The 14,189-nt window shown below is 37.7% G+C and overlaps 3 protein-coding genes across 3 annotated transcripts; 2 read left to right on the plus strand and 1 right to left on the minus strand.

The window, feature by feature from the left end:
* The first annotated feature begins 812 nt into the window (after window positions 1–812).
* Window positions 813–3,684, plus strand: LOC136269416 (phospholipase D2-like). The gene has a single exon (XM_066064978.1). The coding sequence runs from the start codon at window positions 1,405–1,407 to the stop codon at window positions 3,439–3,441; it is 2,037 nt and encodes a 678-aa protein (XP_065921050.1). The 5' UTR covers window positions 813–1,404; the 3' UTR covers window positions 3,442–3,684.
* Window positions 3,685–4,345: 661 nt separating this feature from the next.
* LOC136236466 (archaemetzincin-2-like) lies at window positions 4,346–5,488 on the minus strand. The gene has a single exon (XM_066026615.1). It carries the CDS (start codon window positions 5,460–5,462, stop codon window positions 4,422–4,424), a length of 1,041 nt encoding a protein of 346 aa, XP_065882687.1. The 5' UTR covers window positions 5,463–5,488; the 3' UTR covers window positions 4,346–4,421.
* A 183-nt stretch (window positions 5,489–5,671) lies between these two features.
* On the plus strand, window positions 5,672–8,298 carry LOC136236464 (phospholipase D2-like). The gene has a single exon (XM_066026614.1). The coding sequence runs from the start codon at window positions 5,921–5,923 to the stop codon at window positions 7,811–7,813; it is 1,893 nt and encodes a 630-aa protein (XP_065882686.1). The 5' UTR covers window positions 5,672–5,920; the 3' UTR covers window positions 7,814–8,298.
* Window positions 8,299–14,189: the final 5,891 nt, after the last annotated feature.

Genomic DNA, 14,189 nt, shown 5'->3' on the forward strand with positions numbered 1-14,189 from the left:
CTGTGAATCTCATTGGCACGCATTAATTAGCTACCGCCAAATCTGGGCAGTAGAAATGATTTAGTATTTGTATTTCACCAGACCCTTACTTTTTGCGAAGGGGCAGGCGGCACCAGACTAGATGACAAAGTATACCATTCCTGCTTCCCATCTTATAAATGTATAACTATACCCCACTATATTTGCATGCGGCCAATCCATTATAAGATTAGCAGCTCAGTAGCTTTTTAAGCCCCACTATTAAGTTGGCAATAATCATAATAAACTGTTTAAAGCATGGTCAAGCTTGTAACTTCATCTTTTAGGTGGCAGGAATAACACAGATGTCAATCCAAGTTCACATGTAAGTTGACACCCTTATTAGATCAGAATCTATACAATATGCAAGAAAGACTTGAAAATGATGGAAGAATATAGAATAGTAGTGCTACAGATGTAGCTAAGTGGTGGACAGGAAATTGGAGTGGCCTAGCTATTATACTAGCCAAAATACTACAGCTGCCTTTTCTGCCATGCATGAGTGTTCCAGAGTGGATTGCCCCTTTTTTATGTTGTGGAACTAAACTTGTTTGTACCCTCTCCTTGCCAACTCCCAGATTGGACAACATCCCATATTAACTATTGAAAGCCATATAATTACTCAAGTTTGTGTGAACTCCACCATGCAGCTATACCTTTTAGTTTGTAGCTGTCTCCTACATACAGTCACTTATATATAAAAATTATAGCTATACTACTCCAGCATGCATGGAGTGATAGGTTAGCTACCATGCATTTAGAGTTGTAGTGTTTCAATCTAATCAAAATACACACATACATATATAGGTAGTCATCTTCATGCTCAGAAAACTGGCTGCATCATGCATGATGTCAGGTGCGGTACACTTAGACTATAACTATGTTGCTATCTTTCATGAGGAAGTGAATGGTAGTATCCACTCTACGATATCACTGCAACAATCAGTGGTTACGTGACCAGACAAATATTCTCTTCATCTATACCTAACTGGGTAAGAGACTACAGTCAGTCATGAGTGAACCTGCATCTGACCTGTACCACCTACACATATGCCGTGCCGTATATTACTAGAGTGGGTGTTTGCTATAGCCAAGCCAAAATTGGAGTCAGACTTAGATAACTAAAATTTAATGTCATTGATAGTCTAGTGGTCTCGGCAGAATGGGTATGCTAAATGGGGTGCATGGTTTCTAATAGCTCTATCAACCCTGTATGCATAATTAATCTTATAAATATTGTCGGGGGACAAACTTAGCCAACAAAAATTTACAAGTCCTATATGATTCAGCATGACTGCTCTGTTAGAGTAGTTAATTCCCTCGGACATATTTAGGGGATTTACCTCAGCATAGATATAATAAGTATATGACCTCGGGTGCCGGGGAATGGCACTACGTGGGTATTTACTGACAACCGTTGTTACTGGATCATTGGCTGTGTTAGCCAGTTACTATTTTAATCGCACACCAGAAATACGACAAAATCGTTTCAACTCTGCTTTTGTACCAGCGCAAAGTCAGGCAAGATGGTACGTTGATGGACAGGACTACATGTCAGCTGTGGCGGACGCCATTGAGGCAGCTTCAGATGAAATCTTTATCACAGACTGGCAGATGAACCCACACATATTTATGAAGAGACCAGATACAGGAGTTGATAGTTTGTATTGGCGTCTAGACAAGATGTTACTGAGGAAAGCCTCGAGGAAAGCTGATCAAGGCGGTGTTAAAATCTACATACTATTGTATTGGGAGTCAAAGGTACTTGCTGGCATGGATCATGGAAGTGATTTTGTTCAAGTTGTTTTAAAGCATGATAACATCAGTGTGCTTGTCCATCCAGATCTAAATACAGCAATCCATCATGGTTTTGAAGGTACTGGTTGGTGGAGTCATCACGAGAAGGTTGTTGTAGTTGATCGTAAAATTGCTTTCGTTGGTGGAATTGACCTTTGCTTTGGTCGTTGGGATACGCACAGTCATGAACTAGTCGATGATTATCCTGTCCATCCATGTGTTGCTGGAAACAACAATGATTGTGATCGATCTGAAGGAAAGGATTTGAAATACTCTCGTTGGATAGGTAAAGACTATGGAAATACCTTTTATGGAGGAGTTAGGACTCAATTAGATCAGTCAATGGTTGATTATATAGACAGGAGTGAAATTCCTCGAATGCCATGGCATGATGTAGGGTGCTCATTTACTGGTCCACCGGTCCAAGATGTCAGTAAGCATTTTATCCAGAGGTACAACAGTCACTCTGCACAGCCCTGGTGGAAGATTTGGGGTGATGAGCCGTTGTACCTTGAAGACAAGGAATATTCTGCAACTCCAGATTCCATTGGTTATGACGTTCAGGTTCAAGTACTCCGATCAGTAGACCAGTGGTCAACTGAAGAAGACCACGAAGCTTCTATATACAATGCTTACCTTCATGTCATTAATGAATCCAAGCATTTCATCTATATAGAAAATCAATTTTTTATTTCATCACAAAAAGGAGTTTTCTTAAAGGTTAAAAACCAGATATTGTCTGCTATAGCTGATAGGATTATTCGTGCATACAAAGATGATGAAGATTTTCATGTTATAGTTGTCATGCCACTAAAACCTGAGTTTCCTGGGGAATGGGAGGCAGAAAGTGGAAAGGACTTGAGATCAGTTAGCTACTGGAATTATTTATCAATTTACAGTGGAGAAGATTCTCTATACAAGAGACTAGAAAATGGAAAGATTCCTCAAGACATCATACCTCAGTACTTCAATGTGTATGGACTACGTACCCATTGTACTCTCAATAATAATCTTGTGACAGAAATTATTTATGTTCACAGCAAGATGATGGTTGTGGACGATAGGGTGGCTATAATTGGTTCAGCTAACATCAATGATCGTAGCATGCTAGGCTACAGGGATTCAGAAGTAGCAGTGATAATCGAAGATAGAGAGATGGTTGATGGCAAGATGAATGGCCAACACTTTGAAGTAGGGAAATTCTCCCATAGCCTGCGATGTCATCTAATGAGGGAACATCTTGGTTTAATGGATGATGAGGAATATGTAACTTCTGACATGAAAGTGGATGATCCTTTAGCTGCTACCAACTTTCTCTTGAAGGTAGCCCAAAGAAACAGTGCCATTTATGACCGGGTGTTTGGAGGTAGGATCACTCCCAGTGATCATGTGTGGAATTTAGAAGATCTCACAGAACGATCTGCAATTCCTGGTCTTGTTAACATTGATTTAAATGAAGCTAAGAAAGAACTCGATAATGTTCAGGGCAGTATTGTCAGTTATCCAGTATTGTTCTTAAAAGACATACTCAAGCCATCCTATTTAGATGTGTTAGGTGTGTATGTGGATACTCGTGGCCGTTCAAAAACACTGAATTTTGATGAGCCTGGGACTGTGTTTGTTTAGTAATGGCTGTAGCAAGTATGATGCATTACAATTTATAATCTTGTGAATTTTATGAAGTCGTGTAGTTAAGTAGTTTTTTAGGCTTTTGGCATTTCTTTTTCTACCCCACCATCCTTGTAATTTCTGCATGTGCATCCATATTGTGTATAAATAAACCTAAGGCAGCATGTGAGCAGTTGCAATGGTCACACTGCTAGTCATACATTTCAACAAATTTTAGTAATCAACTGTTCTATTAGAGTAGATGATATCACTTTTTTGTATATAGGCATTCTGATATCTTAAAGATTTTTAGAACAAAGCCACTTCTTTGGGTAAAATTTTGGCTATAAGGCCTAATTACACACCGTATTAATTTCTCATCTAGCAATGCAAGCAGGTGGATGTTTAATATTATAGTTCACAAGTCATGATGCAACTTTTAGTCTGTTACAGTGGAACCTCAGTAAACCGGAGTCTTGGTTAACCAAACTATGGAAATGACTGCTTTATTAGAGTAGTGACTATTCTATTAGGGTAATTGATAATACTGAAATTTTTGAAAATGTCATTTTAGAGGTTATTTATACAGTTTCAGAGATATGGACTTTTCAGACTTATGGACTGCCCCTGGTCCCAACAGGTTCGGATAACTGAGGTTCCACTGTACTAAAAAAGTCGCTTGATAGCTGCATTCATCCATTAATGGTTCATTGATGCAGTAAGGAAAACAGCAAAGCAGGAAGATAAAAACTATGATTAATTTTACCTGGCCTAACAAGGGAGTGAGAATTCTTACTGCAACATAATTATTTTAATAGGTCCAGTATTTGTGACCAGTTCCAGCGTACATAATTAAAGGAAACATGATAACGCATAGTATGTTGTGATATATATATATATATCTGGCTTACATAAGATGATGTAGGAAATGATTAAGAGCATAATGTGATGATATAATACTATACAATTTCATACCAATACCAATACATACACAAACTTCAAGCGATCGCTATTGCCTTCTCTATCCATTGAGCACACTCAGCAAATTTACTGCCAGAGACAGACCTCTCCTGGAAGAATTTCATCAGACTTTTGTATCTAGCCAGAAATTTGAACTGAATGGCAAATTGTAGTTTTCTGAGACACACAGGACACAGGAAGGAAAATGCCCGGTCACCCTCTTCAGCATTATTACTGCCGTTCATTAGACATGAGAAGTAGACACAATGCTGTAGTCCAAACATGTGTCCAATCTCATGAGTTAAAACTTTAATAGCTCTCCACTGTAATAACTGGTATTCGTCTGGTGTTAACTCATGTAAAGTGCTAACTTCAATACTTTTAGCACCATTGAAGAAGTTTGGGTGATGTCTTGCAAAGCTGAACACTCCAATCCTATCCTGCAACATTGCCCTACCAAATACGAAGTTCCAACTTTCCTTTGGGTATAGATCAACCATCGTGACTCCCAAGACGCAGTAGGCATCTTCTGGAATCATGTTTTTCATAAAAGTAAATATCCCAGGAACGTGGAGTTGTGGACGTTTGACACCTTCACTGACTGTGTGGTTTCTAGTGCTACACTTCAACTTTGCCAAGGGGACTTCTGTCAGTAATTTGACATTCATGCTAGCAAAAAATAATTTTGTATAAACCTCCAAGTCACTGAGAAACGTCATTCCTGAACAGCCCCCGTCTTTTGGTTTAGCGGTAGCTGAATGGCTTCCTTGGCTTAAAAACTCCCCCAGGGGAAGAATGTATATTGTGTTTCTTGTGCTAGTGACATCGTTCCTGCTCAGTTTTGTCTGCCATGTTAAGAACGGTTCCGGTGGAGTTGGGTGGTTTCTCAGCCAGTCGTCAGGACCTGGCTTACCAAGGTGAGGAAATAACACGTGTGTACCGTCAGTACACTTCTTCAAGTATTCGTTAAACCGCTTGAACTTCTTTTCTAGCGCGAAATCCAAGTGCAACGCGTCCGCTATCTCTCTCACATCTGGCGAGCCGGAGGCATCTGGTGTGATAAATTCCTTTGTGGCCATCTCGTGCGCGCCCTTATTTTCGAATTTGGCGGACGGCGCTGGTCTTACATGTCATCATGTCACATGATGGCATTACATAAAGGTGTTTTCCATCCACGATGGTTTTTTCTTTACAACCTCATTGCATTCAAAAATATGCTGAGTGTCGGACCACACTTGACATTGGTTTTACTCATTGGTACAACTTAAACAAACAAATAGTTTATCCATATAGCTATGTAAAAGGATTTTAGATACAGAGCTATTCAGCTAGTTTTATACGTTGTATACTGTGCATGGGCTGCAGAGTCTTACAGTGAGGTGTTGTAGTTAATGTTTGCATTTAATAAAGCTTCTGCAGGAATGGACAAGCTTTCAGCTGCAGTTACAAGTTTATTCTATACAGCTCAACCGAATCGTTTTGAGTCCTTTGCACTAGTTTATGACAGGCAAAATGGTATGTTGATGGGCAAGACTACATGTCAGCTGTAGCAGATGCTATTGAAGCAGCTTCAGATGAAATCTTCATCACAGACTGGCAGATGAACCCACACATATTTATGAAGAGAGAAGATATGGAAGTTGATAGATTGTACTGGCGCCTGGACAAGATGTTATTGAGGAAGGCTGATCAAGGTGTTAAGGTCTACATGTTGCTGTACTGGGAGTCAAAAGAGGTAGCTGGCATGGATCTCGGAAGTGATTTTGTACTGGCTACCTTGAAGCATAAAAACATTGAGATACATCGTCATCCAGACTTCACTTTACCTCATCGCTTGAGCCATCATGAGAAGGTTGTTGTAGTTGATTGCAGTATTGCCTTTGTTGCTGGAATTGACCTTTGTTTTGGTCGCTGGGATACACACAACCATGAACTGGTAGATAATTACCCTGCTCACCCCTGTTTTGAAAGAGAGAATGAGTCAAAACTGTATAGCATAGTTAGTTTTTCCAAACGCCTGTGGGATTCAATGTGGCCTGACACAAGCGCCAGATACTCTCATTGGATAGGTAAAGACTATGGTAACACCTTCCATAGTGGAGTTAGAACTCAGCTAGATCATCCAATGGAAGATTATATAGATAGAAATAATATTCCTCGAATGCCATGGCATGATGTAGGATGCTCGATAACTGGCTCACCAGTGCAAGATGTGAGTAAGCATTTCATCCAGAGGTACAGTATTCATCAGATTGACAAGCCCCTGCCAAATTTCGTTGGTGAAAGAAAATGGTCAAGTAGATTGTGGCATATGGTGAAAAATATCCGTCCTGTTGCCAGTCACTCTATTCCAGATCCAAGTAGTGGTAATGTCAGTATTCAAATTCTTCAATCAGTAGATAGTTATTCAAATAATTCAGCAGACAAGAAGCGCAAGACTTCTGTACACAATGCTTACCTTAACCTGATCAAAAATTCCAAACATTTTGTATACATAGAAAATCAATTTTTTGTGTCTGGTCAAGATGGAATAGTGAAAAATAAGATTATGCCTGCTTTGGCAGATAGGATTATCCTTGCCCACGCAAATAAAGAAGACTTTCATGTTGTCATTGTCATACCTTTAAAGCCAGAATTTGCAGGAGAATGGGAGGCAGAAAGTGGGAGGGATTTAAGAACTATAAGTTATTGGAACAATGCAACAATCAAGGAAGGGAAAAGCTCCTTGTACAGGAGGCTGGAAAAGGCTGGAATCTCTAAAAATGCAATACCTAAATATTTCAAAGTGTATGGACTACGTACCCATGGCACTCTTAACAATAATCTGGTGACAGAAATTATTTATGTTCACACCAAAATGATGGTCATGGATGATCAGGTGGCTATAATTGGTTCAGCCAACATTAATGATCGTAGCATGCGTGGAAAGAGGGACTCAGAGGTAGCAGTGATGTTTGAAGATGCAGAGATGATTGACGGCAAGATGAATGGCCGACACTTTGAAGTAGGAAAATTTTCCCATAGCCTGCGATGTCATCTAATGAGGGAACATCTTGGTTTATTGGACAAAAAGAAATATGAGGCTTCAGATATAAAAGTGGAAGATCCATTAGACACTACATTCCGTGATTTGATCTCTGTAGCAGCTGAGAATAATGGTGTCATTTATGAGACTGTATTTGGTGGTAAAGTAACTCCTACCAATCACGTGTGGAATTTTAAAGATCTGAAAAACTATCAATCAAAGCATGGCCTTGCTAAATGTGACCCAGAAAGTGCTAAGAAAGAGTTGGATGCACTTCAAGGCAGCCTTGTCACTTATCCAGTACTGTTCTTAAAAGATGTCCTTGAGCCATCAGCCCTGGACAACTTAAGTGTTTATTCAGAGATTTTTTGCACTATATCACTTCATGATTTTTTTTGCTGTTAATCCTTGTGTGTGCACTTTGTGTGCACGGTAGTGTTGATTATACTTTGTATAATATAACTCTTGATATAAGTGTTAGCTATTATATATTTGAACTTTGCAGTAGTGCAAAATTTTCATGCAATTGTCAAGTGTAAACAATTTAAGTAGTATAGATTACAGGAGCCCATTGTGCCACAAGGCACAATTTGAAAAGAGCATTTATTAATAATGAATATAATAATAGTCCCTGCACACGTTTGCTGATTTCCAACTGTCGTCAGATTCCTCACAGGGATGGATGTGAGTTGCATTAATGCATTAGCAGCGTAATTTAACACCTAGGTTGTGGCTTTGTATCATCTATTAGTGCTCCTTCGTAGTGACTCAAAGATCTAGATGACACAATTATATTGTTTGAATGAATATAAAAATTATGTTTAAAATGTATGCCCCAAAGTAGCTAAGCTCCAGACAAAGTTACATAAATGACACTGGCTCTAACAGTAACCTTTCAATTATATAAATATAATACATGAAGTATATCATATATTATTTCCTTCTATATGAGAATAGTGCAAGGTGGGAAAGGGTTGAATATAGATGTTGAGTGTAGAAACTCGAGGTCGCTCAGTAGCATATGCGATCCCTATGCATGCAAGTATTGTTTGCACTCAGTGATGACGCACATCAACATTGGAGCATGCATGGAACTATATACTTGATACTTCCAAACATCTGGCTATTTCTATATAGTTATATTATCACTGTTAATACAAGTCAAAGGTGAAGCTGTTGACAAGATGTCAATGATTTTGATATTCTATGACATCATAGCTGACATCATGAAATTTAACTGACTACGTATATTATACTGCTTGTCCTTCACACTTATTTCACACAAAGCGACTGGTATGTATTAGGCCTCATGCAACTTCTGTGCATTATTCCTCCATACCCCTTAACATTATCTGTTCAGTTTTACCCTTCGTAAACACACACTTTGGTGTACACTTAGTACACTATAGGGTATTGTTCTGGTGTTTAGGTCTGCATGGAGCAGAGGACTATATAGTTTCAAATTGGCTATTGCCCAATATTTACTACTATAATGTATCATCTCAATGCACACATTTTCATCATTTCAATTGGGTTCCCTACTGTCATTCGACAACTGCTTATATCAATTAACACTCCTCTCCAGACTGATAATTCAATAGAAATCTTAATGTATATCCTGCATCTATGCTTTTGAATTGCAAAAGTTAAGGTAAATTATAATAAATAAAAAGAAGAATGTCACAATGGGTTTAATATGCTTTACACTGTTAAAAATGAAGTGCTATGGTAGCACCTAGAGGTGCTATTTTTTGACTGAAGCAGTCAAAATTTAACACTTCTAGGTGCTACTATAGCATTTTAGGTGCTATCATAGCACTTCATTTTTAACAGTGTAGACAGAATGAACTTGTGGCATGGCTCCCAGTTTTAAGAAATTGTACAAGTCTTCGTGGGTGGACACTTTGGAGACAACATTAGATCCTATAGAATGGACAAGTGAGGTTTGAAGCTCAAAAAGATTACTATTAATTAAACAGTAAATTAGTGTCTACATATACTCCATCCATTATGCCGCAAATTTTAGTCTTTTTGCAGTTTTGTACATGCAGTAATTAAAGGCGGTAATGGTCTTGAAATTTTTGTGTCATCTGCAAATAGCAATAATATGGAGGACAGGATGTGTATACTTATTTATGTGTTCAGATACTGCATGAGATCATTTATGTAAACCAAAAACAACAGAAGGCCTAAAACTATCTTGTGGAAATCGTGATAGAACTGGTAGCTAGAGTATTTATTGTTGATCTTATAGTCACGACTTTATATAGCTTTATAGTGTAAGCAGTAATTCATTATGAATTTTATTGCAATTAAATGCCACACTGATTTGGAATGCCGCATGTATTACTTGTGATCTTAGCTGATGAAAAAGAAATTATTGAAATCTCTTTCTGACTTGAATAGTGCTTATTTTATTATTGTAACAAATCCCCCAACTTGAGCTACCAAATTTTGTAACCCTTAATGGGTTTCAGTGGGCCCTCAACATACTAGCTAGAATTCTAGTTTGTTTTGTACTTGTATACATTTCATCTGTATAGAAATCAGCTTTTTATTAAGGTCTATAGAAGGTGTAAAATAAGATTATACCTGCCTTGGCTGATAGAATCATTCATCCATATAAGGGAAATTTTTCATATTGTAGTTGTTATACCATTTAAAGCCTGCAGAATGGGAAGACAGTATGTGGAACAATTTCACAACTGATTAGTGGAGGAAGCAATTCCTTTACAGTAGATTAGCAAAATTAATATGCCGAAGTTCCTAAAAATATTATACCTAGCCGTACATGCAGTCTATATACACATGACTGACACTCTTAATCAATTGGTAACAGAAATCACTTACGTACATTCACAGAAAGATGATGGTTGTGGACAAATTGAGTTTAGCTATACTTGAATTACATCATGTATAGCATGCTAAGTTTCAGGGACTCAGAGATAGTAGTGACGTTTGAAGACACAGAGATGATTGATGGCAAGATGGATGGCCAACACTTCCAGGTATCTAATGAGAGAACATCTAAGTATAGCTATAGCTAATTTGCTGAGGAATTTCAAAAATGCTATCAGTCATGCAAAGTGTGAGCTTGCTATACGTGACCCAGACAAAGCTAAGAAAGAGTTGGAGTGCAGCCTTGTTAGTTATCCAGCAATATGTTCTCAGGTTGAAAGATCGATGCTCTCCAGCCATCAGCAATAGACATTTTTAGAATTTCTTTATAAATTTACATTAATTTATTTTACATTGCAAATTTGGGCTGTATTTTGTTGACCATTACACCTACTGTACCACTTATGTATCTATAAACAACAATAAATGGCATCTTGAACAATCTGTACAGTGTTTGACTACTATAAATAGAGCAGTATGGCACTGGATATACTGCAGAGACCATCATGCAAATCTGAAGAGTGACCTGAAAAAAGGGACTTGTGTATGACAGTACACAAGCATGTAGTTATACTGATAATATACACGTAGCTACGTACAACATACAGTGAGTATTCCCTTGTGTATAGAAGAAACTATTGGGGTACATCAATGGATCAATAAATGTATTAAAGATTTGGTCTAGGCTATGATGATATAGGTATACTATGACCATAAGGGATTTCCTGATATGTATATAACCAAGCCCGAAGGCTGTAAACAAAGTGGTTAATGTTCTTTTCTTTAATTACCACTCAAGTTTTCAGGTTATGTAAGGTATAAGGTCCCTTATACATGAACTCAGGATTATAGCTACCTGTCAGTTTGCTACTTATCAAACCACAAAATTTTGTGTCATGTTACAAAGAAGGTGGGTACTTACGTGAATGTTATGACAATGAGACATAAACCATACAATAACAGAATGTGGTATAGAACTTCAAACCCTCAAGTCATGTGATGTTTTGTTATCATACACTTCTGTCATGATAAACCATTTTGGTAAGCATTATATCCATATTTGGTTCAAAATTGTACTAGTGAGATTACACATCGTTAGATTGTAACATGTCTTTGCCCTGCAAAATATTGTCAACTCTACAGCCATGTTCAAAGAAGGTTTGCTTTTGCCATCTCTGGTTTTACTGGCTACCACTGTACCTAATATATAGACATGCAGGTAAGTGTATTTACATACACACAGTGACCTGTACTTTATAAGCTTTATACTACTCACTTTCTATACATATGTATAAGCATTATGAGTTTCTATTTATTCTTTTATTAATTAAGGCTTTGCTTTACAACACAGATGCTGGAGGTCTGTCGGTCCTATATACATTCCTTTATTTCCTTATATATATATATTGCATTTTATGTGCTCTTATTTAATCTTATATATAGCCTCTGGCTTACTAGACAGACCACTGCATGTCTTTGTTATAACACCATGCAGGTAGCCTTTTGACAACTGTGCTGTTAATTTAATCAATTCCTCTTCTTTATACTTTTCCTATTCACATGTATGTTTTACAGTGGCGCTTTATGCTTTCATCAAGTACATATTCATGATGTCTAGTTGTTTGAATGATGCAATGAAATGGCACCAACATGTCTAAGTGTGAGTGTGCATGCTTTGCTAAATGATATGTATAGGGAAAGCAAGTGGCCACACCTCTCAATAGTATATGGTAAATACAATAATAGCTTGTAGGGTTTTACCCAGTCCCAAGTCATCAGCTATGAGAATACAACCTTTGTGACAAACTTGCCAAACTTTATTTAGTATCACCAGCGTGCACAAAAGTATATGTACTATATGTAATAATATTTGTACATGGTTATAATAGCTCAGCTTAGCATAAGTAAGCTACATATAGCGTACGTGTGAATGTGTGATATGAATGATTTTTCTTAATTTTCAGCCACTCAACTACCCTGATATTCCAGTGACATACAGGGTTATCATAAATGAAGCAGATCATCCTGATTGTCCTCTAGCAGGCAATACTTCCAGTCCAGGTGAAATAAATCTTGCAGTACCTCATGGAGTTACTGGTATTCAACTAATGGAAGCTGCAGTGGCTGTAGATAAGAAGTTTCATTTTACAGCATCCTTTGACTATGCAGAGTTTGGGTATCATATTGACTCAATCAATGGCATTCTGGAGGATGCAACCTGTTACTGGGGACTGTATTATCAATCTTACAATGCTACCCCAGTTTACAGCAGTGTTACAATCAGTTCCTTTTATCCCAGCTTTAAGGCAATAGTCACTTGGATCTACGGAAAGTAGCTCTATGGCCTTACACCACTTATGCATGTGTTAATGCAGCCCGATTGTATATACTTATGTTTCTGGTATAGTTAATTCATCCATGTGTCTTCTTAGCTGTGTCACTGTGTGCCCAGAAATCACTAATGAGGACAGGATGCATGCTGCCATCTGCATGCCAGGGATCTTGAACTTACATACTATATACAATTTAAAACTCACTCATGTAAAGGAACAGCCCCCATGCACAAAAGACCATTTGCTAGTCATCTTAAAAACGCTATAAGCACCCAACACAATTCATTAGTATCTTTTAAATGATTCTGTTGAAGTATGCAATGGGTGACTGACTGACTGACTGACTGTATAGAGAGTGCATAGCATGATGAGATGACTCAGTAAAGCTTCAATTGCTAGCTACAATTATTTCATTCTGCTGATATGCATCAAGTACATATATATGCCACTAGATTTATTACCAACGTTTGTGACAGAAGTAGTAGTGACTATATAGATTGCTGCATTCCTGTAAAAATGTATGTTGCACTACCATGCACTATACAAACCCAAGCAATTTAGTGATCTGTAGTTTATTGGTTGCATGGCTGATAAAGAGCATGAGACTTTATACATATACTGCTTAAGGTGAGCTCTAAGAATCACTCAAGAAAATACCTTCTAATCACCCAACCCGCCACATACATTGATTCATACAAGTATAGTTTCTTTCCCACTAATGTGCTTAAGCTCTGGAACAGTTTACCCCCAGACATTGTGCTTATAAGTATCCCGATTGTCCAAGTCAGCTCACCATGCAATTAAGTGTCCAAATTATGTAGCAAGTGTCCACATTATCATAATTAATTCTGCTGACCTTAGCATGCTACGGGTTACAGAACTCAGATAGCTGAAGACACATGCAGAGCAGATCATAATAGCAAGGTGAATAGCTGACACTTCCGAGTCCTCTGCAATGTCATCTAATGAATTAGACAACAAGGAATGAGAGGCTGGAAATTAGAATATGCTTAGATACAGTTTCTTGAAATGAGCACAAAGATAGCTATGAGTTGATCCATATTTAAGAGGATGTTTGTTGGTGAGACAACTCCTAAAACTAAGTTCATGTTTATATAAGCTTCAGCCGGCAGTGTTGTTGGTTATATAGCAGCAAAACTCTTAAATTTCCAATTAATATGTATCTATAATCTGATAGTTTTCATTTTTCCTTAGCAACACTGTTGCATGTTTCATAGTACAGTGGAAAACCTCAGTTACCCGGACCTCAGTTATCCGGATTCTCAGTTAACCGAACTATGGAAATGACTGCTCTATTAGAGTAGTGACTGCTCTATTAGGGTAGTCTATACAAAAGCTATATGATATTTTTACCAATGTTGTTTATGGTTTAACGTTTCATAGATATGGACTTTTCAGACTTATGGACCATCCCTGGTCCCAAGGGGTTCGGATAACTGAGGTTCCACTTTATAAATTATGTGTACATGCATGATTTTTGATGAATTATCCCATTTTTATCCATTTTTTTACACTCTTCTTCATATCAC

The sequence above is a fragment of the Dysidea avara genome, chromosome 10 (genome assembly GCF_963678975.1).
Source record: "Dysidea avara chromosome 10, odDysAvar1.4, whole genome shotgun sequence".
NCBI classification, from domain to species: Eukaryota; Metazoa; Porifera; class Demospongiae; order Dictyoceratida; family Dysideidae; genus Dysidea; species Dysidea avara.

What these genes read in the sequence shown, in the direction of transcription:
- LOC136269416 (XM_066064978.1), top strand. Translation starts at nt 1,405, where the DNA reads ATGGCACTACGTGGGTATTTACTGACAACCGTTGTTACTGGATCATTG.
- LOC136236466 (XM_066026615.1), bottom strand. Translation starts at nt 5,462, where the DNA reads ATGGCCACAAAGGAATTTATCACACCAGATGCCTCCGGCTCGCCAGAT.
- LOC136236464 (XM_066026614.1), top strand. Translation starts at nt 5,921, where the DNA reads ATGTCAGCTGTAGCAGATGCTATTGAAGCAGCTTCAGATGAAATCTTC.